This window comes from Salvelinus sp. IW2-2015, linkage group LG4p (assembly GCF_002910315.2).
Source record: "Salvelinus sp. IW2-2015 linkage group LG4p, ASM291031v2, whole genome shotgun sequence".
Lineage (NCBI taxonomy): Eukaryota > Metazoa > Chordata > Actinopteri > Salmoniformes > Salmonidae > Salvelinus > Salvelinus sp. IW2-2015.
The window spans coordinates 18,829,842-18,853,044 of NC_036841.1; the positions used below are offsets into that span (position 1 = coordinate 18,829,842).

General features: G+C 42.7%; 1 protein-coding gene across 4 annotated transcripts in view; it reads right to left on the bottom strand.

Annotated features, from left to right (window-relative positions):
* Positions 1–12,272, bottom strand: part of irs1 (insulin receptor substrate 1) — a 56,605-nt gene extending 44,333 nt beyond the window's left edge. For all 4 annotated transcript variants that reach the window (XR_011475321.1, XM_023982754.1, XM_023982753.1 and 1 more), the window contains exon 1: positions 8,377–12,272. Coding sequence is in view for 3 of the 4 variants with exons in the window: in XM_023982754.1 (XP_023838522.1) it covers positions 8,377–11,584 (3,208 nt within the window). In the remaining variant the exon portion in view is untranslated. The remainder of the gene's footprint in view (positions 1–8,376) is intronic.
* Between the last annotated feature and the right edge of the window lie 10,931 nt (positions 12,273–23,203).

The window sequence follows — 23,203 nt, forward strand, 5'->3', positions numbered from 1 at the left end:
AGTGTCACCCCCTTTGAAGAGGGGGATGACCGCAGCAGCTTTCCAATCTTTAGGGATCTCGGACGATATGAAAGAGAAGTTCGAACATACTGGTGATAGGTGTTGCAAAAAAGGTGGCGGATAAATTTAGAAAGACAGGTTCCAGATTGTCTAGCCCGGCTGATTTGTACATGTCCAGCTTTTGCAGCTCTTTCAGAACATCTGCGATCTGGATTTGGGTGAAGGAGAAGCTGGGGAGGCTTGGGCAAGTAGCTGCGGAGGGTTCAGAGCTGTTGGCCGGGATAGCCAGGAGGATAGCATGGCCAGCCGTAGAGAAATGCTTACAGAATATCTTAATTATCGTGGATTTATCGGTGGTAACAGTGTTTCCTAACCTCAGTGCAGTGGGCAGCTGGGAGGTGCTCTTATTCTCCATGGACTTTACAGTGTCCCAGAACTTTTTGGAGTTTGTGCTACAGGATGCAAATTTTCATTTGAAAAAGCTAGCCTTTGCTTTCCTTACTGACTGTGTGTATCGGTTCCTGACTTTCCTGAAAAGTGACATATCGCGGGGAATATTCGATGCTAGTGCAGTCCGCCACAGGATGTTTTTGTGCTGGTCAAAGGCTGTCAGGTCTGGAGTGAACCAAGGGCTATATCTGTTCTTAGTTTTAAGCTTTTTTAAAGGGGCATGCTTATTTAAAATGGTGAGGAAATTACTTTACTGACGGGCATCCTCTACTGACGGAATGAGGTCAATATCCTTCCAGGATACCTGGGCCAGGACGATTAGAAAGGCCTGCTCGCAGAAGTGTTTTAGGGAGTGTTTGACAGTGATGAGGGGTGGTCGTTTGACCTCAGACCCATAGCGGATGCAGGCAATGAGGCAGTGATCACTGAGATCCTGATTGAGATCCTGATTGAGATCCTGATTGAGATCCTGATTGAAAACAGCAGAGGTGTATTTGGAGGGCAAGTTGGTCAGGGTAATATCTATTTAAGGTAACCATGTTTACGGATTTAGGGTTGCACCTGGTGGGTTCCTTGATAATTTGTGTGAGATTGAGGGCATCTAGCTTAGATTGTAGGACTGCCGGGGTGTTAAGCATATCCCAGTTCAGGTCACCTAACAGAACGAACTCTGAAGATAGATTGGGGGGCAATCAATTCACATATGGTGTCCAGCGCACAGTTGGGAGCTGAGGGGGGGTCTATAACAGGCGTGATATATGTATTTCTGGAGAGACTCATTTTTAAAATTAGAAGCTCGAACTGTTTGGACATAGACCTGGAAAGTATGACAGAACTTTGCAGGCTCTCTCTGCAGTAGATTGCAACTCCTCCCCCTTTGGAAGTTCTATCTTGATGGAAAAATTTGCATTTGGGGATGGAAATATCCGCATTTTTGGTGGCCTTCCTAAGCCAGGATTCAGACACGGCAAGGACATCAGGGTTGGCGGAGAGTGCTAAAGCAGTGAGTAAAACAAACTTCGGGAGGAGGCTTCTGATATTAACATGCAATGAAACCAAGGCTTTTACGGTTACACAAGTCAACAAATGAGAGCGCCTGGGGACAGGCAGGACCTGGGTTAACCTCCACATCACCCGAAGAACAGAGGAGGAGTAGGATGAGGGTACGGCTAAAGGCTAGCAAAACTGGTCGTCTAGTGCGTTGGGGACAGAATAAAAGGAGCAGATTTCTGGCCGTGGTAGGATAGATTCAGGGATTAAATGTCCAGACAGGGGTATGGTAGGGTGTGGGTACAATGGAGAAAACCTAGGCATTGAGTGACGATAAGAGAGGTTGCATCTCTGGACGCACTAGTAATGCTGGGTGAGGTCACCGCATGTGTGGGAGGTGGGACAAAAGATGTATCTGAGGCATGTTGAGATGGACTAGGGGCTCCGCAGTGAACTAAAACAAGGATACTTATCCCAAACAACAGTATACAAGGCATATTGACAATAGAGAGAGACATAAAGCGAGGCATAAAGCAATCACAGGTGATGATTGGGAGAGTTAGCAAAGACAACAACGGGTAAGACAACAGCTAATCAGCTAAGAGAACAGGTAAAATGACAGGGCCTGAGTTCGAGGCTGGGGCCGACAGATAAACAAAATGGAGTACCGTGATTAATGAACAGTCCAGCAGGCATCAGCTATGTAGCCAAGTGATCATAGGGTCCAGTGAACAGCAATAGATGAAACAGGGAAGCCGCTAGTTAGTCGTTACTACGCTAGCAAGCGGGAGACACGGCGATCAAAAGAAGTTAGCAGGCTGGGGCTAGTAGAAGAGTCTGCTCCAAAGTCAGGCAAAGGCCGGTTGAGGGCACAACAGATGGAATTATGTCGGCAGGCCAGTTGTGTCGGCAGGCTCCGTGTCGACAAAGGGTCCAGGCAAGTTGGCAAAAGAGGTATTGTAGCTGGAGTAATTTAGTTTCCTACCCGGGAGATGCGCCTGGCTTGCGTCTAACTGGTGCTAGCTTCGGTACAAGGGCGTTAGCCACTATAGCCACTTGGTAGCAGCTAGCTAGCAGCCATGATCCGATGCAAAGGTCCAGAGCTTACGGCAGGAATCTGGTGGTGTAGTGGATTCTAGTCGTGTTAGTGAAGAGTCCGGGAGGCATCAGCTGTGTAGCCGAGTGATCATAGGGTCCACTGAGCAGGCCGGGAGATGGGCCTGGCTCAAGGCTAGCTTCGGGGCTGGGCCACTCGGTGGCAGCTAGCTAGCTGCGATGATCTGGAGTAATGGTCCAGGGCTTACGGTGTTGTAGTGGAGAAAAACAGTCCGATATGCAGACTGGCAAGTATTATCCAGGCTAAAAGGGGCTGGTGTCTATGCTAAAGCTAAAGGCCGCTAGCAGTGGCTAACATTGACTAAATAGTTAGTAGCTAATTAGCTGGTTAGCTTCTGATGGAGGTTCTGGCTAAAAGGTCTAAAAATAGCAGATCCGTATCACATTGGGTGAGGCGAGTTGCCGGAAGGTATATTTAATTTTTTTAAATGGAAAAAAAGATTGAAATATATACAAAAAATACAAGATTTACACGGGAGAACGATAAACAACGTCTGCACTGCTACGCCATCTTTGAATTGATCAATAAATCGGTCGACCTTTAGTATATACACAAGACATTGTTTTCATATTTTACATATTAAAGACACTTTCTACTAGAGGTCGACCGATTAGTCGGAATGGCCGATTAATTAGGGCCGATTTCAAGTTATAACAATCGGTATTTTTGGACACCAATTTGCAGATATTTTTATTTACACTTTAATTTAACTAGGAAAGTCAGTTAAGAACATATTCTAAATTTCAATGACGGCCTAGGAACGGTAGGTTAACTGCCTTATTCAGGGGCAGAGTGACATATTTTGTGTAAAATAAAACACTAATATCTTATTTACATAAGTATTCAGACCCTTTGCTATGAGACTCAAAATTGAGCTCAAGGGCATCTTGTTTCCATTGGTTCTCTCGTTGACAGTGCATGTCAGTAAAAACCAAGCCATGAGGTCAAAGGAATTGTCCGTAGAGCTCCGAGACAAAATTGTGTCGAGGCACAGATCTGGGGAAGGGTACCAAAAACATGTCTGCAGCATTGAAGGTCCCCATGAACAGTGGCCTCCATCATTCTTAAATGGAAGAAGTTTGGAACCACCAGGACTCTTCCCAGAGCTGGCCGCCCGTCCAAACTGAGCAATCGAGGAAGAAGGGCTTGGTCCAGAACCTGTTGGTCACTCTGATAGAGCACTAGAGGTCCTCTGTGGAGATGGGAGAACCTTTCAGAATGAAAACCATCTCTGCAGCACTCCACCAATAAGGCCTTTATGGTAGAGGGGCCAGACAGAAGCCACTCCTCAGTTAAAAAAGGTACATGACAGCCCACTTGGAGTTTGCCAAAAGGCACCTAAAGGACTCTTAGACCATGAGAAACAAGATTATCTGGTCTGATGAAACCAAGATTAAACTCTTTGGTCTGAATGCCAAGCGTCACGTCTGGAGTAAACCTGGCACCACTCATCACCTGGCCAACACCATCCCTATGGTGAAGCATAGCGGTGGCAGCATCATGCTGTGGGGATTTGTTCAGCGACAGCGACTGGGAGACAAGTCAGGATTGTGGCAAAGATGAATGGAGAAAAGTGCAGAGAGATCATTGATGAAAACCTGCTCCAGAGCACTCAGGACCTCAGACTGGGGCGAAGGATCACTTTCCAACAGGACAACGACCCTAAGCACACAGCCAAGACGACGCAAGAGTGGCTTCAGGACAAGTCTCTGAATGTCCTTGAGTGGCCCAGGTAGAATCTGGACTGGAACCCGAACATCTCTGGAAAGAGCTGAAAATAGCTGTGCAGCGACACTCCCATCCAACCTGACAGAGCTTGAGAGGATCTGCAGAGAAGAATGGAAGAAACTCCCCAAATACAGGTGTGCCAAGCTTGTAGCATCATACCCAAGAAGACTCAAGGTTGTAATCGCTGCCAAAGGTGATTCAACAAAGTACTGAATAAAGGGCCTGAATACTTATGTGAATGTCACATTTCCATTTATTTTATTTTTTTAGGCGCAAACATTTCTGAAAAACAGTTTTTGCTTTGTCATTATGGGATAGTGTGTGAATATTGACGAGGATTTTTTATTTATTTTTTAAAACCATTTTAGAATAGAATGTAACAAAATGTGGAAAAACTAAAAGGAGTCTGAATACTTTGAATGCACTGGCACACACACACAAAACAGGGCAATTCCATGGTAACAGAATGACTCAGACTCAAGGTTTTTCACCTTACAAATGCCAAACTAAAACCATTGATTGCACAGGGACTACTTTCAACAATGTCCACAGAACATTTGACAAAAACACATTTACATTGAACAAAAATAAAACACATCATGTAAAGTGTTGGTCCCATGTTTCATGAGCTGAAATAAAAAGATCCCAGAAATTTCTCTCAAATTCTGTGCACACATTTGTTTACATCTGTTAGTGAGCATTTCTCCTTTGCCAAGATAATACATCCACCTGACAGGAGTGGCAATTAAAGAAGCTGATTAAACAGCATGATGATTACACAGGTGCACCTTGTGCTGGGGACAATAAAAGGTCACTCGACAATGTGCAATTTTGTCACAACACAATGCTGCAGATGTCTCAAGTTGAGGGAGCGTGCAATTGGCATGCTGGCTGCAGGAATGTTCACCTGAGCTGTTTCCATATAATGTAATGTTCATTTCTCTACCATAAGCCGCCTCCGTCATTTTAGAAAATTTGACCGTAGGTCCAAACGGCCTCACAAACGCAGATGTGTGGGCGAGCAGTTTGCTGATGTCAATGTTGTGAACAGAGTGCCCCATGGTGGTGGTGAGGTTATGGTATGGGCAGGCATAAGCTATGGACAACGAACAGAATTACATTTTATCGATGGCAATTTGAATGCACAGAGATACCGTGACAAGATCCTGAGGCCCATTGTCGTGCCATTCATCCACCACCATCACCTCATGTTTCAGCATGATAATGCACGGCCCTAGTTCTTCCATGGCCTGCATACTCACTAGACATGTCACCCATTGAGCATGTTTAGGATGCTCTGTACCGACGTGTACTACATGGTGTTTCAGTTCCAGCCAATATCCAGCAACTTCGCACAGCCATTGAAGAGGAGTGGGACAACATTCCACAATCAACAGCCTGATCAACTCCATTCAAAGGAGATGTGTCGTGTTGCCTGAGGAAACGTGGTCACACGCCAGATACTGACTGTTATTCTAATCTGTTACCACAGATGCATATCTGTATTCCCAGTCATGCGAAATCCATAGATTACTGCCTAATGAATTTATTTCAATTCACTGATTTCCTTATATGAACTGTAGCTTAGTGGTATAATATTTGAAATTGTTGCATGTTGCGAGTATTTTTGTTCAGTATACTTGGACAGTGCAGATTACGTAACAATGACGGTAAAAAAGTATATATTTTAACATCTTAAATATGTAGTCTAAATTAAGATTCAAAGATGTCTGAAGAAATAATGGGGTGTCAGCTATGATGTGACACCTTGAGTTTGAAAAAATCTATTTGAATTATTGAACTACAGTAAGTGAAATGGATTAACACCTGACAATAACGGAATGACATCACGGGTCCCTGTTCTGTATTATACAGAAATGCATAATTATGGATGTCATGTATTCATTGTGATGTATCCTGAACAGGTACACAAAAAAGGTAGAAAAATGCAATATCCACGTTTGTGTGTTTGGGAATTATTCTACACATTGGCTATTATTCTAATGAGGTTCCCCCCCAAACAAGACCAAATTTGTTTGGTACGGACAGACCAAATCTGAATTAATCATAGATGTCTATGTTTCACAAGTTTGGACTCAGTAGAGCACAGCACAGTACCGGGGCAGCAGGGAGCCTGGTGGATAGGATCGATGGGCCAGCAACTGAAATGTTGCTGTATCGAATCCCAGAGACGAAAATGTACAAATCTGTCGTTCTGCCTTTGAGCAAGGCAATTAACCCCAATTGCTCCAGGGTCGCCGTCAATAATGGATGATCCCCTGGCTGTGACCTCACTCTCCAAGGGTGCCTCAGTTTGCTGTCCAAACTTGTGAAACATAAACGTCTAAATGTCAGCTACTTTTCAATGTCCATGGACGTACGGTGTCGGTTGAGGACACTGGTTACAGTAAATGGAAAGAGAGGGGGCTCATGGGTAGGTGTCAGTAAAAGGTGACATTAACTGGAGAGAGAAGAGCGAAAGAGAGAGAGACAGCGACAGGGAGACAGGGGAAAAGATAGGCAGAGAGACAGGAGGGGTTGTCCAGAGTTTTCACAATTATGAGCTGAACTCAACAGTATGCCAGTGGAAGGGAGGACAGTAGCAGGTGACCCAACTGTGGTTTATGAATTTTAGCCAATAAATTGCAGTCCTTCTGTTACCGATTTTGTAATGAATGACACATTCGAATCACTTAATAAATCATAAACAAAATCATCATAATTGAAAAAAAAATAACTCATTTGTAGGTTTACCTTTACTTACTTCTGTGAACTTTCATTATCCTCCCTCATGAGGGAGAGAAATGTGAAACAATCTTAAAGATGTGGGGGTTTTGTAAAAGAACGGCAATATTTCCTGAAACTTACAGAAGGCAAATAACTTGACAAAAGGAAAAGTAAGTGTTGATATTAGTTGGCAGGGGTCTTAACTGCAACAATATTGTGTGTTGAGGTATTTCTAATACCTTTTAAGAATTTTTCTGGTAGATGTTTTCTAAGACCCGTTTTCCATCTGTTTGACCAGAAATCAAAGACTTCGCTTATTCCTAATTTAAGGATGAAAAATGGTTGTGAAAAAAAATGTACGTGCCTGAATTATTTTTTAAACTCATCTTTCATTTGACACCAAATTGGAGGTGCTCCTATGAACTTCACATGTTGGTGCTCATGGGTACTTTTAAATGGAAATGGCCAACAACAACCCATGTCGGCATACAAGGTAGAGAAGAGAAAAGGCTAATGTAATTCACAAAATACATTTATAGTTGGACAATCTGTGAAAGAACAGCTTTTTTTCTGGAAAAAGAGAAATATTTACTGGTGCCCTGAGAATACACTCCAGTCAGAGGGAACAAAGACACCTCTCATCCATCTCCTATTCCATTTGTGTCATCCTGAGAGAATTATGTTCGAGTGAGACATGAGAAGTGAGACATTAAGATCTTTGATCCAGCCAATTGCATGTTACTTAATTAAACATCAAAACTTAGCTACTCCTTAATGGCATTAGGTAAAAATGTAAACCATCAGCTTCAAAATGTAGCCTATAGCTTTAACAACAAAAAAAAGTGGAAAGAGTTTGAGCTATATGGAAAGAGGAAGGAGAATTCAGACTTTAGGCTACTTAACCAAGACAAAAAAAACGTTAAATCATGAATACTTAGTTTACCTATATGAAACTGTCCTAAACTGATTGGAGCTCAGTAGAGTAGCTCAGTAGAAAGTCAAGCTCATGTAGTAATGTATTACATTGCAAAATAAACTAATTCTGGCTCCTGAGAAACCTCTCATGAGTGGGCCAGTTTAAGGGAATCACCCAGGTCTGGGACTGACACTACAGTATGTTCTCTGCTTTCAATGTGCATGCTTATAAACTTGGGACTTCATGTTTCATCCATACAGTAATCTGAATGGTGGTATGCACAGTGATGAAACGTGAATACCACAAGTATTTATATGCACAAATAAGCTCAACATTTCCGAGGGCTAACACACAAACTCTGACTCCACCCACAGACATGCAACTCACACACACATGAACAAAAACAGAATTGTTAGGAAAAGATGCTACGGGGAGCGGACAGTCTTACCTTCTCTCTGAGCGGGGTTCATCCTCGACTCGTCTGCTTTCTGAAAACTAATGCTGGCATAGGCGCGCAGGTCCTCTGGGTCACTACCACCTTGCGTGTCCCTGGCTCTGGCCCAGAGGGAACTCCACTCTGGTAGGTTCTGGTCCTGAGCCAGGTCCAGGTCGATGTAGTTCAGCCTGTTCTGGTTCTGTCCGTTAGAGCTGGGCTCTGATGGGCTTTCTCTCCTCCCGTTGGCAGATAATGGGGATTCTCCCGGCTTCAGCCATACATTCTCGAAAGAGGCGGAGCTGTGACGTTTCACTCCCTCCACGGAGGGCGAGGCGGCGTTGACCGGGACTCCCGTGGAGGAGAAGGTCTCGGAGCTGTGCCGGCGCCGGCCCTGCTGGTCGGCGCGGATCAATTTAGCTCCCTGGTTCCAGATTAAACTGGAGTTAACCCTGGTGAAAGCACTCAGCCCAGAGAGAGGGCCCATTAGTCCTAAGGGCACGGCACTGGGACCCGCACCCAGCACAGACAGGTCCTGGCTTGGAGGGGACACAGAGAAGGGGGTGACATCAATGGTCGACATCGGAGCGTTCAGAATCATCTGTGTGTCAGAGTAGTCAGTCTGTGTGCTGCTGTAGTCCCGTCTACAGAGGTTCTCACAGGGGATCACAGAGGGAGCCACAGGGGCCACTATAGCATAGCCATCTGTGCAGGAGGCTAGGGGTTTGGCTGCCCAGCTGGGAATGCCCCTGCCCTGAGCACCCAGGTGCATGTTCATGTAGTCTGAGGAAATCTCTGCTGGCCCCTCTGGGCCACTCCCTGGGAACACAGGGGAGAAGTGAGTGGCCAAGCCGGCTGAGAAAGGCTTGTCGTTGAACTCTATGTTGACATACTCCCCGGGGCTCTTGGGATCTGCAGGGAAGGGGCACTCATGGGTGCGAGGCAGGGTGCTGGCTTTGTTGCCCTCCAGAGAGAGGCGCGTGGGCCTGGCCAGCCTGCTGTCCACATCAGCTCTCTTGGGCTTGACCACGGGCTGACTACTGTAGCCCTGTCCCATTAGACTGTCGCTGCTCGTGGAGGAGGCTAAAGAGTCCCCGAAGGGCAGGCGTCCAGAGCTGAGCGAAAGGTGCAGGGGGTTCTGGTCCAGCTTCCTGTGGCTGTGTTCAAAAGAGCGAGGCAAGGAAAAGTAGGAGTACATGGACTTAGGTGGATCCTCTACCAGGTTGATGTAGCAATCTGGCGGCGTGCTAGTCATGGAGCAGCTCGCCGGTGACATGTTCATGTAATCCCCGGGCGACAACAATTTCTCCTCCGTGCTCTCGACAGAAAGCTTAGGGTTGACCCCATTGGTCCATATTTGACCGTAGTTTGTGGTGTCTGGTGAGCAGCTCCCGCTGGGTGACATCATCATGTACCCATTGGAGTCCATTTTGGGGTGCTGGTGAGAGTTAATCCGCTGTGGCACCGACACACTTTTGGGGCTCATGGGCATGTAGTCGGCACTTTTACCTGTGGCAGGTGCCACACCTGGGGTCATGGGCATGTAGCCATCATCTTTTTTGCTCACCCTGTTGCCCTCTAAGGGGATGTCTATGCCCTCCTCTGGGTATGAGTGTGTGGGCATGAAGGCAGAGTGCCTGTAGCTGGATGCTCGGCTGCATGACGAGTATGCAGGCTGCATTACTGTGTACTCCTCCAGCGATACTGTGGAGGACTGAGGGGGGGTCTTCTGGTGGCACACTGTCAGGGGAGATGTGCTCGAGGAGTGTGTCCGTTTCCTGAAGCACTTCTCCAGCTCAGGCTCGTCCAGGTGGGATGGCGTACCGTGGGGGTGGGGGCTGCAGCCACAGTGGCCCCTCAGAAGAGTTGCAGGCTTCGCCATGCAGATGTAGTTGTTGAGTTCTTCCTCCCTGGCGGGCGGTGTGTGACTCAAGGAGTCAGGTGTGACACTGCGGAAGGAACTCCTGAAGTCACAGGGGCTCGATCCATACTCATCAGAAGAAATGAATCCCCCGTCAATAGGAGAGCCAGATATGGAGGCACTGGAGCGGCAGGGGTAGAGACAGTCTGAAGTGGAGCCGTGCCCACTCGTACTGCTGGAGGACAGGCTAACTGGGCTGATTGCTGAGGGGGAGCAGCGCGAAGAGGGCATGGGGATAGACCTGCTGTGGTTGAGGGGAGGGTGGAGGCGGGAGGCCCCTCTGTGTCTGTGAGATTGTGTCCTGGCTTCACAGGGGCTCCCATCCACTGAGGCTGGTCTGGACATGGTTCCTTCCCCATCACTAGAGGCCCTCACTCTGAATGAATGACTGTGCTTTCCCGGGCCAGCAGGCGAGGTGGCCGTCACACTCTCAGTCCGGGAACTCCTTCCCAGTCCCACTTGGCTAGGTGGCAGGTTGTTGTGGTGATGCCTTCTCAAAGGCACAGAGATTGGGTTGGAGCAGTTTGACGAGGAATGGCTTTTGCTCCGGGGACGAAATTCCTCACTCATCGCTTTCATCGCCTCCAGGATGGTTTCATGCATATTTTGAGCAACAACAGAGTCGTCCACTTGCATCCAAAATTCCCCCGGTCCTGTGACTGCGGATCTTCCCACTTCAATGAAAAAGAAATTCTCTGAATGACCGCATCTCCTTATATTCATTAATTGCAGCACGACCGCCGCTGCGTCTGAGTTCAATTTCACAAAGCTGATGGTTTTATTTGTTAGGCACAATCTGTAAATCCCAATAAAATTTTTGGTGTGTCCCAGGCCCTTTGGTTTCAAAATAACTTGCCAGACTTCTTTAAAGGCAGGTCCTGGCATGGTTTCTTCTCCATAATTCTCCTCTGCCATCCCACTGCCACCAACAGCAGCATCATGAACTTTACCTTTGTTGTGTAGGTCCACTAGCGCTTGGTGCCACCTGTCTTGTTCCTGCTCGCTGTCCGCTGCAATAGAGAAATACTCATCCTTGGTGTAAAGAGCCACCAGGTATTTGTTTTTGGAATCTGCCCTTTTATTTATGTTGAAGCAGCTCTCCAGCAGGATTGACCTTTTAGGCACCCCGGACTTGTGTCTCCATTTTTTTTCATTTTCGTAGTACTCCAACCTGGAGGGTCCTGCAGCACTAGCAGCCCGCAGGACAAAAAACCTCTTGTGCATGCTTTTAGGTTTCCTTAAATAACCCACCTTTCTTACATCTGAAAAACAACCCTGCTGCTCTGTGGTTGGGCTAGCCATTTTGGAATTTTAAATACTACTTGTATTTAAAAATACAACTGTTCTTACTGAAATAAAAAAGCAAAAAATATTAGGGTATTTAGATCCTAATATAGCCATTGAAAACGAGTTAGTGTGGATCTTAACTATGAATTTGTTATGGCATACGTCTCAATTAGCTAAACTAACGGCGCTAAACCAATAACAGTGCTGTCAAACTGTTGGTGCTGCAGTGGAATTTCTAAGCAGTATGCTACATTTTCTCCCTAAGAACGTAAAATAACATACTCTTTATTAATTTGTCCTTTCATTATGATGACAAAAAGTCGCCTACAAAAATAAGGGAAAACTCACTTCAGTCCGGAGTTCAAAACAAGCCCCGTCAGCATATGACCTCATTTCGCATGCTAGGTAACCACCAAGGCAGGCTTGTCCCGTCGATAGCCCTGCTTGCAAAAGTGCAACCCAGAAAAATAAAACATGTACCAGTGCATTCAATTATCTTTTCAAAATATGTTAGAGTCCAACGTGATACGAAGCCGATGAATGTGAAGTGGGTGCAAAGTTCTCTTCTCCACTTTGTTAATAAATCCAGTAGCTCTAAACCAAAACAAGGCTCCGTGTTTGTGGGAGTACTTTACAATCCCTATCGATTACAGTTTGCGCTCAAGGAGTTGCCCACGTGACGATTCGATGCGTGGACAGTTTAAACAAGGGATACGACCTACCTTGGCACAATAAACAGCGTCAGCCTATCCCCTTGCCATAATAGGCTCGTTGTAAGAATCTGATTGGCCAGAGTTTATTTCAGTCCGTTAGAGTGACGAAGTTGCGCTTAAAAAAAGCCACAAAATCAAATTGCCTACATCGTAAAAGTTCATGATAAAAAAAAAAAATGGTATCTTTATTTAAAGTTAACAGTGTGGTTAAGGTTAGATTTAAAAATGACATTTTAAGAAGATAAATTGTAGGAATAGGCGGGGTTTATGACTTTGTGGCTGTTGTAACTAGTGACGACCCTTTGAATGGGAGTAACAGTAGAAATACGCGTTCTTGTACTATGAAGTTACTATGGTCTTCGGCTCTAGAACCGTGCTTTCAAAGTCTATATTTTACTGATTTATATAATGAAGCATGGCGCAGTTGTTTTCGTTAGTTTTTTTGGTCTTGTATGTCCACCAGCATAGGCCTACACCTGAATGTTTTGTTTAACAACTACTTGGGGAAAACAATGTGTCTCGTTCTCGGGAGGGAATGGAATTTGTTTTGAATGGAATAAGGGATAATAATTTGGCAGCATCGTCAAGGATACCCGCTCCCGTTCCGAGACAATCACAAGACTTTGCTTGTGTGTGCATTATGCCAATCACAATGCCATTTAATAAGTGAACGTGTGTTTATTGCTCAGAAAGTTAATTTGGGATAAACCTAGTAAAAGTGTGCTATCATAAAGTAGCCCTAGGCATGTTTCACTGTTAGCTGGTTCACAGCTGAGAGTGCCACCTACTGGTTTTGCGTCTCTAACGAAACCTGTCTGATTTGGGGTCATTTAATTCGGTCCCTAAAGTGAATTCCAATTCAAAGGTTGAAACATGACATATAGCCAAACACTTTATGTACAGGTATATTTAAATTGTTTATTATTAATTGATAGATAGTTTAAGCTAAAATGTACACATTCAGCACCAAATTTGGCTGTTTCCCAGACAGCACACATACAGTACCAGTCAAAAGTTTGGACACACCTACTCAGTCAAGGTATTTTCTTTATTTGACTATTTCTACATATATTTACAAAGAAAGTTCAAGTCTGAGTTCAAGAATGCAGTTCACAATAGACAAAAAGGATAAAATGTAGATAGAGCTATATACCAAACGATCAAATTAAATCAACACAGGTGTAGACCTTACTGTGAAGTGCTTACTTACAAGCCCTTAACAAGCCATGCAGTTCAAGAAATAGAGTTAAGCAAATATTTACTAAATAAACTAAAGAGGGGGGAAAAAAGTAACACAAGAAAATGACATAACAATAACAAGGCTATATACCGGGGGTACCAGTACAGAGTCAATGTGCTGGGGTACAGGTTTGTCTAGGTTATTTGTGAAGAGACTATGCATAGATAATAAACAGCAGCAGTGTAAAAACAAGGGGGGGGGGTCAATATAAATAGTCCGGGTGGCCATTTGATTATTTGTTCAGCAGTCTTATGGCTTGGGGTGGAAGCTGTTAAGAAGCCTTTTGGTCCTAGACTTGGCGCTCCGGGACCGCTTGCCATGCGGGAACAGAGAGAATAGTCAGTAAAGGCGCCGGAGGGGATGGCTGCCATTTTATGGACTCTTAACCAACTGTGCTATTTTGTTTGTTTTTTCGCATTGTTTGTAACTTATTTTGTGCATAATGTTGCTGCTACCGTCTCATGACCAAAAAGAGCTTCTGGACATCAGAACAGCGATTACTCACCTAGAATTGGACAAATAATTTCTCTTTAATGAGTCGGACGAGAGGGATTTACTCTAGATATCCGACGAGGCCATCATCCCCGTCATTTGCAAGAGGAAAATATGGAGATATCACGGGAAGGAGATTGGGGTGCATTGATTATCCAATTGCTGGATAATATAGTAGATGAACTACAAGCACGTATATATTACCAACGGGACATAAAAAATTGTAATATCTAATGTTTCACCGAGTCGTGGCTGAACGACGACATGAATAACATACAGCTGGCGGGTTACACATTGTATCAGCAGGATAAAAGTGCAGCCTCTGGTAAGACAAGGGGTGGAGGTCTATGTATATTTGTAAACAACAGCTGGTGCACGATATCTAAGGAAGTCTCAAGGTTTTGCTCGCATGAGGTGCTAAGCTGTAGATCACACTATCTACCAAGAGAGTTTTCATCTATATTCTTTGTAGCTGTCTATTTACCATCGCAAACCGATGCTGGCACTAGGACCGCACTCAATGAGCTGTATACGGCCATAAGCAAACAGGAAAACGCTCATCCAGAGGCGGCGCTCCTAGTGGCCGGGGACTTTAATGCAGGGAAACTTAAAGCCGTTTTACCTCATTTCTACAAGCATGTTAAATGTAGTCGGGGTGGAAAGATTTTTTGAATATTGAGGAACCATCATTTGCAATGGATGTTACAAAAACAGACTTTGTTGACTTGTGTGAGGCGAAGAAAAATGTGGTGTACGTGGTGATCTAAGACAATCAAAAATAAGACATTGCCAAATGGGCACGTCGTGACGTAACCTGGGGACCATAGACCCCCCCTCTCTCTTTCTTTCTCCACAGTTTATGACAGTCGTAAATACTCTGCTTCTGGGCCTGTGGTATTGAGATTGAAATGTGTGAGAGAGACTTGGCCAAACTCCTAATCCCCAAAATGGTAGAATTTAACAATATTTATACATTTGAGAATGTGGGAATGGTCCGTGGACACTTAAGGGACAGTCTTGACGAGTGTGTTTCATTTGGTGATCTCATGAAGGACAGGAAACACACATAACTGTATCTTTTAAAGTGTACATTTCCCAGCTGTCAGGTTTACATCTAAATATTGTGAAACGTATGGGGTTAAACATGAATCTATTTGTGAAAAGATGTATTGTGATGTTAACCTTCTAAATGAGAGTATGGATTTTCATATAAAGATTAACAAAATCAGTGGACACACTCCCATGAGCCCAGACATCACATTAGGCGTCATAGAACCGCCCCTTTTTCCACAGAAAATAAATCCCACTTCCTACAAAATATACATTCAAATCAGAGAATGCCGGGACAGAGTCCCCACGTTGGAAAGGCTACAATTCTATAGGCCACAGAGACCATACAGCTGTAGCATTGGCTACACTGTTGGAAATGGTTAACCTCTATGGGATTGGTGTCACTAAACCGGGACGGTTTTTGCTAACGTGCGCTAATGTGACTAGAATGGCATTGTAAAACAGCCAACTTTCTGGGACATAGACATGTCTTATATGGGCAGAAAGCTTAAATTATTGTTAATCTAACTGCAGTGTCCAATTTACAGTAGCTATTACAGTGAAAAATGCCATGCTATTATTTGAGGAGAGTGCACAACAACAAAACACTTATCACGGAAACTGGTTTGATATTCACCTCTGAAGATAAAAAATGTACTTACTGTACATTCAGTAATCTTGCTCTGATTTGTCATCCTGAGGGTCCCAGAGATAAAATATAGTATGGTTTTGTTTGATAAAATCCATTTATTATTCAAATGTAGGAACTGGGTTCTACAGTTTGAACCCAAGCTGTCTCTCACATTTCACAAACTGTGTTTCCTTTCAAATGGTATCAAGAATATGCATATCCTTGCTTCAGGTCCTGAGCTACAGGGAGTAAGATTTGGGTATGACATTTTAGGTGAATTTTTTTTTTTAAAGGGCTAGATCCTTAAGGCAAAGAGACAGCTCAACAGGCACAATACCTTCCAAAAGTATATCTGGTGGAAAATATGTGATGGGGTGGAAATACTGCAGTGACTCACGCAGGACACAATCCGCTTTCACATCAAACTGACAACTCAGAGTATCACTTTGCACAACATTTTGAACATTAATGTCATGGTTGACTTTAGTTCTCAGGCTAAACTCTCCTTCTCTGACTTCATTAGACTCAAACTGTTTGTTGGTGGCCATACAGAATCTACAAACATGAAAGACTCTAGAAACCCCCCCAATCCATGGGCAGCAAAATTGTCAGCCGAAACACAAAAGATGGTTCCCTTGACATTCTGACCAGTTGATTCAATGAAAATGCCATCCTGTTCAAGAGAACGAATGTCATTTAATAATGGTACAAGTACAGCCGTGTAACCATACTTTTGGAGGTCTGTCACTTTACACAGTACGGCAAGCTGTGTAGTGTGTAAGGCTGGTCAATATTTGCTGGGTAGATTGGCAAGAACCCAGTATACTGCTGATAGTTTGTGAATTTTTCTGGATATGCAAAGTAGGTTCGCAATTTCTGAATCATCCATATACATCTGGAGTGACAGTTTAAGTTCCCCTGTTGAGAATAAGTCATTTTCTTGGAAATTTGATCCATCTTTGTGGGACGTGGAGTGACTTGGTTCAATATTTGGTTCTGAGATCTTGCTTAGAATATCAGTGTTTTTAAACCGTTCTTGAATCATCTGAAGTACTGGAATATACACCATTGTGTGTCCAGGTTGGTCGAAGTCTAAAACATCCTGTACTGACATTACCATGGGAAAGTTTCTCTCAGCAAATGTTTTTTAATACATTGTTACCATTAAGAAAGTATCCACTGTCGCGGGGACCGTCTGCCATGTTGGAAAGATTTTGAAATACCACATGCCTTTGATTACATCTGGCGATGTTCAAAGTCAAACTTCACAGATATGTGTGCCTGCCAATCTATCAATCCAGTGTACATAAACTCTCCGATGCGTTTCATCCAAATAATAAAATTACCAGTCTCACGAAATCAAAAGGGAGGTGCATGTTATGGGGACCAGTTATGTTACTACAACGTTTTCACATACATTATGTTTACAGAACTTCATCCAATTATTGAACAGTACAAATGTGTTTGGAAAGCCCACAGTTTAGTAGTGCGCGTGGCAATYGATCTATCTGATTGAGTTGTGGCTGTCAGTGAAAAGCGTCTAAAATATGTGTGAAGATAATGTGTCTTGAGAATCATTTAAAATGTTCCATCAAGAAGATGGGGGGGGGTATGGCGAAGATATGGTGCGTCTCCAGAATGCATGCATATGTCGGAAAGTGCCTGTCGTGTCTGGACTATCATTAAATGTGAAGACTTATTTATATCAAATCAGTTCTCTAGGTTAAATTATGTGATTAAACTAATCATGTAAACATTCATTAACAAGGAAGTCGGGGCACCACGGAAAATGTTGAGATTTACAGGTATCATTTTCTGAATATAACTATTCAGATATTGTAATATCTGATTGACTAATCATTCTCATTAATGTATTATTATTACCTCATCAGTTCTCATTGCTGAATGTCGCCAACCCTTGGATATCTGCACGAACCCTAGTTTCCAAAATGAATCAGCAATATACAAATTGGCTTGATTATTTATTTATTAACTAACTAAATAATCACACAGCATTACATAAAAACAGTAGCTATTGGTTACTAACAATGATAGAGAAGTCCCTAGTGGGCTAAGCTGATATGACGGCTTGGTAGACAAAAGAAAGGGGTGGGGACTGAGAGAGCGGGAAAGACAAAATGGATTCACTACACACAGTGGATAATTGTAATCATGGACATGCTAATACTTTGCACATGAACAGCCGCTCATTCTGAAAGAAATTGCAATGTATATATTTACACCTGTCCATCGTTGTCTCTCCGTTGAAAACATTTGATTGTCCTGTAGAGTTCATCGGAGTCTCTGTTTAACTTTCACAGAAGTCACAATGTCTTTCGTGGTTGTAGGTGGTTAGAATGGATACTTCAGAGTACCATTCGGAAATTGCTAAGGTGGTTGTCGGTATTTTCGTTCTAGACTTAAATAAGTTCTAGCTGCAGACTAGTAATTATACATCTAAGACTTGCTCTTATTTTGTAGGGATCGATAGTCTCAGAGTTGAACTTCTCTAGGATAGGGGGCAGCATTTTCACGTTTGGATGAAAAGAATATCCAAATTCAACTACCAGCTACTCATCCCCAGAAGATAAGATATGCATATTGTTAGTAGATTTGGATAGAAAACACTCTGAAGTTTCTAAAACTGTTTGAATTATGTCTGTGAGTATGGCAATTTTGAATCAGGGTCACTTGAAGTGTCCTGTTAGATAGAGGCGCGTGACCAGAAAGCATGCTACAGATTGTTTTAATCCTGTATTGAACACAGATCATCCCATCTTCAATTTTATCGATTATTTACCTTAAAAAATACCTAAAGTTGTATTACAAAAGTAGTTTGAAATATTTTGGCAAAGTTTACAGGTAACTTTTGAGATATTTTGTAGTCATGTTTCACGAGTTTGAACCGGTGTTTTTCTGGATCAAACGCAACGGAATTAATCGAACAAAAGGACCATTTGTGATGTTTATGGGACATATTGGAGTGCCAACAACAGAAGCTCGTCAAAGGTAAGGCGTGAATTATATTTTTATTTCTGCGTTTTGTGTTGCGCCTGCAGGGTTGAAATATGCTTCTCTCTCTTTGTTTACAATGGTGCTAACTCAGATAATAGCATTGTTTGCTTTCGCCGAAAAGCCTATTTGAATTCTGACATGTTGGCTGGATTCACAACCAGTGTAGCTTTAATTTGGTATCTTTCATGTGTGATTTAATGAAAGTTTGATTTTTATAGTAATTCATTTGAATATGGCGCTCTGCATTTTCTCTGGCTTTTGGCCAAGTGAGACAGTAGCGTCCCGCCTAAACTCAGATTTTTGGATATAAATATGAACTTTACCGAACAAAACATACATGTATTGTGTAACATGAAGTCCTATGAGTGTCATCTGATGAAGATCATCAAAGGTTAGTGATTCATTTTCTCTATTTCTGCCTTTTGTTACTCCTCTCTTTGGCTGGAAAAATGGCTGTGTTTTTCTGTGGCTATGTACTGACCTAACATAATCGGTTGATGTGCTTTCGCCGTAAATCCTTTTTGAAATCAGACATGTTGGCTGGATTCACAACAAGTGTAGCTTTAATTTGGTGTCTTTCATGTGTGATTTCATGAAAGTTGGATTTTTATAGTAATTTATTTGAATTTGGCGCTCTGCATTGTTACTGGCTTTTGGCCAGAGAAGTTCAACTGTTCTGTGTTATTTTTCTCCATCTATGACTGTCTTGTTTTACATGGAACCTGTCTCACATGCATTCATTAAAAGAACCTTAAGATGTCAGCTGCTAATTTTCAGATTTACACCACATAAACACAGCCATTTTCACTGGACTATCTGTTGCTGCCAAGTCATGATTTCCCTTGGGGTTAGCCTTGCAATAACCAAGTGGTGAGATTCATAGGCCTCTATATTTAAATGTTTCAGGTACACTCCGATAGGTGTCTGCGTCACATACATTATCTTCTATTGACATCATCTTCTATTGTTTGTCGTCATGTGTCTGTTTTTCAGCATAAAGTACTCTGTAGCCACTTAGTGTGGACACCAGGTGAGACCACACTCACACAATAACAGTCTCTCTTCTCCACTTCATCCCTCTCCCTCTTCTCCCTAAATCCTCTAGGTTATATCAGCTGTTTTGGTGAACCCCTCCCGCATCTGAACTGGCTGACAGAGGGCACAGCAAGATCATAGGTGAGATGTCACTTGGTCGGGTCAACAGGAAGTATTATTAAAGAGATGCTTTACATTGAAATACAGACAGAGATGTAGTAGTCCCAGAGTTAATGATCCAAGGTCAGTTTTGCATTTCACCTCCTGATTTAATAAGATGACTGACCGTGTTAGAATAAAAAAACAAGGCTTAATCATGCTCTCTCATCTGCAGGTATGTTTTGATGTGAGAGAGGAAGCCAGACCCGTCATCACCACCTCACCCGACCCGTCATCACCACCTCACCCGCTCTTAAGATAACCTTCGGGCCAACTGGGGGCCCAAGGCTGGTTAGGAGACATCGCAATTGTGATGAATTGAGAGAATATTAGGGTAGCACTGTAATTCATGAATCATATGCTGTCTGCCGCTGTTCTTACCTCTTTCCCTTTCTGTCTTCTACACCTCTATCCCCACCTCGTCTTTCTTCCTCGTTTTATAAATCTTCTTAGGACTAGGCCCCTTTTTTCTCCATTTTCGCCTGAATGACGTATCCAAAGTAAACTGCCTGTTGCTAAGGCCCTGAGGCCAGGATTTGCATATAATTGGTACCATTGGAAAGAAAACACCTTGAAGTTCGTAGACATGTTAAAATAATGTAGGAGAATATAACACAAAATATATGGTAGGAGTAAATACAAAGAAAAACCAACCAGCATTTGTTTTTGAGAGACCATCCTCTTAGAATGCAAGAGAAAGGTCATATTGTAAATTAGCTCCCTGTATGCAATTTATATGGCTTACACAGGGTGTCCGCATGCTATGTTCAAGGTTTCAGGCTTGTAACTTGATGTCACGTTCTGACCATAGTTCTTGTGTGTTTTGCTTGTTTTAGTGTTGGTCAGGACGTGAGCTGGGTGGGCATTCTATGTTGTGTGTCTAGTTTGTCTGTTTCTATGTTTGGCCTAATATGGTYCTCAATCAGAGGCAGGTGTTTTGTGTTGTCTCTGATTGGGAATCATATATAGGTGGCTTGTTTTGTGTTGGGGTTTGTGGGTGGTTGTTTCCTGTCTCTGTGTTTTCGCTGCACCAGCTAGGACTGTATCGGTTTGCCACTTTTTGTTATTTTGTATTTGTAAGTGTTCTCTGTTTATCGTTTAATTAAACATGTTGAGCACTGGCTACGCTGGGTGTTGGTCCGATCCCTGCTACACCTCCTCTTCTCTTGAAGAGAAGGAAGGCTGCCGTTACACTTGAATAAGAAATAACAGTTTTAGTAGAAGGACACAGTCTTGGAAATCCGTGTTTGCGCGCGCCATGAAGAAATTACGCACCTGCTAATATCTGTTTCTTATTGAACATACTTATTTTTGAAAGAAATATTATAGTTTGATTACATTTTAGGGTATCTGAGGAGTATATAGAAATGTATTTTGACTTGTTGAAACAAAGTGTAGGCGTAGATTTTCGGATTCCTTTCTCTATAAGTTGAACAAGTGGATTACTCAAATCGATGGCGCCAACTAAGACTTTTTGGGATATAAAGAAGGATTGTATCTAACAAAACGACACTACATGTTATAGCTGGGACCCTTTGGATGACAAATCAGAGGAAGATTTTCAAAAAGTAAGTGAATATTTAATCTTTACATGTGAATTTATGAAACCTGTGCCGGTGGAAAAATATTTTGATGTGGGGCGCCGTCCTCAAACAATCACATGGCATGTTTTCGCTGTAATAGCTACTGTAAATCGGAGAGTTAGATTAACTTCTCACGAGTCAGCAACCCTGATCCGGTAGCACCCCCCAACTCACCCCACTGATTAGCACAGATAGCATAGCGTCACAAGTAACTTGTAGCATCTAAATATCATTAAATCACAAGTCCAAGACACCAGATGAAAGATACAGGTCTTGTGAATAAAGCCACCATTTCAGATTTTTAAAATGTTTTACAGGGGAGACAGAATATGTAAATCTATTAGCTAACCACGTTAGCGGAGGACACGATATTTTTACCAGGCAGATTCGGCTAGGCGCCCACGTCCAGTTCACATGCACAACAGATATGATATAAAATCGGATTGGGTCTTACTATGGCTGATCTTTCATCAGAATGTTGATCAAAGTGTCCTTTGTCAAGATGAGTCGTTGGTTCCGTTCAGAAATGTTCTTTTCCCACTGCATTTAGCACAGGTACCGGCCGAGTGGCACGAATTTCTCAAACGTAAATACAATCCGACAACGGTACACCGAAAAACTCCCGGAAAAATTCAAATAATCTGATTAAACTATATTGAAAAAACATACATTACGATGATATGGTCACATGTATCAAACAAAAATCGACACGGAGATAGTTTGCATACATAACGCCAGCAAAACAGTACACCAACGCAGCTCAAATTCGAGCGATTCAGTAAACCGGAAGTTGTCGGTCACGCCAAAGAATTGGTCCTATTTCACGTCAGTCCCAGATAAACAAAGAATTTCTCCTCTGACGTCATCTTGACAACCAGAGGAAGGAGAACGAGGTGTGTTTTCTGGTCATAGGGGGCACGACCATATATAGGCAGAGCTTTGAAGCCAGCATAACACATCTTGATTTTATGTTCTTGGTCATGGAAAGTGGCTGTTGAATGACTTCTGTATCACTCAGAGACAAAATTGAAACGGATTTAGAAACTAGAGATTGTCTTCTTTCCAATGGTATGATTCATATGCATATAGTAAGAGCAATGATTGAATAAGAAGCAGTTTAATCTGTAGAGCAAATTATGCTAAAGCGAAAATATACCCCCGTATTCTCAAGAGGTTAACAAGAATTCAAGCTTTCAGCCGATATAAAACACTTATATGCACCTAAATATTTAAAATCCATAATATTTATTAGAATTCATTTGAATTGTGCACCTTCCAGTTTCACCAGAAGTTGTAATGCACACCATATGTGCATTGAAGTACAGATTCAACTTGTATTCTTAATATTACAATTATCATATATTACAATTATATGTATTATAACACCTGGATTTAATTAACTTTTTTCAATAAAGCGTTTCACATTCTCCACTGGTTGAAATTAAGTATCTCATTGAAATACTATCCTGTGTCCTCAGATTAATGCAGATGAAGGGTGATGAGTTAGATATACATGTTTTTTTTCTGTATATATGAATTACAAATCAATCATGTTTCTAGTTTATTGGATAGTTACAATGTGTAATCATTGATGTCTCAGGAGCAGGAGTGGTAAACACTTTTGAAATGTATAATTGTAAAACATAAATGCAGACACATCATCGTACAAATAATGGAGTTTGATATGACTGAAAAAGAATGTCTCAGAGATTCATA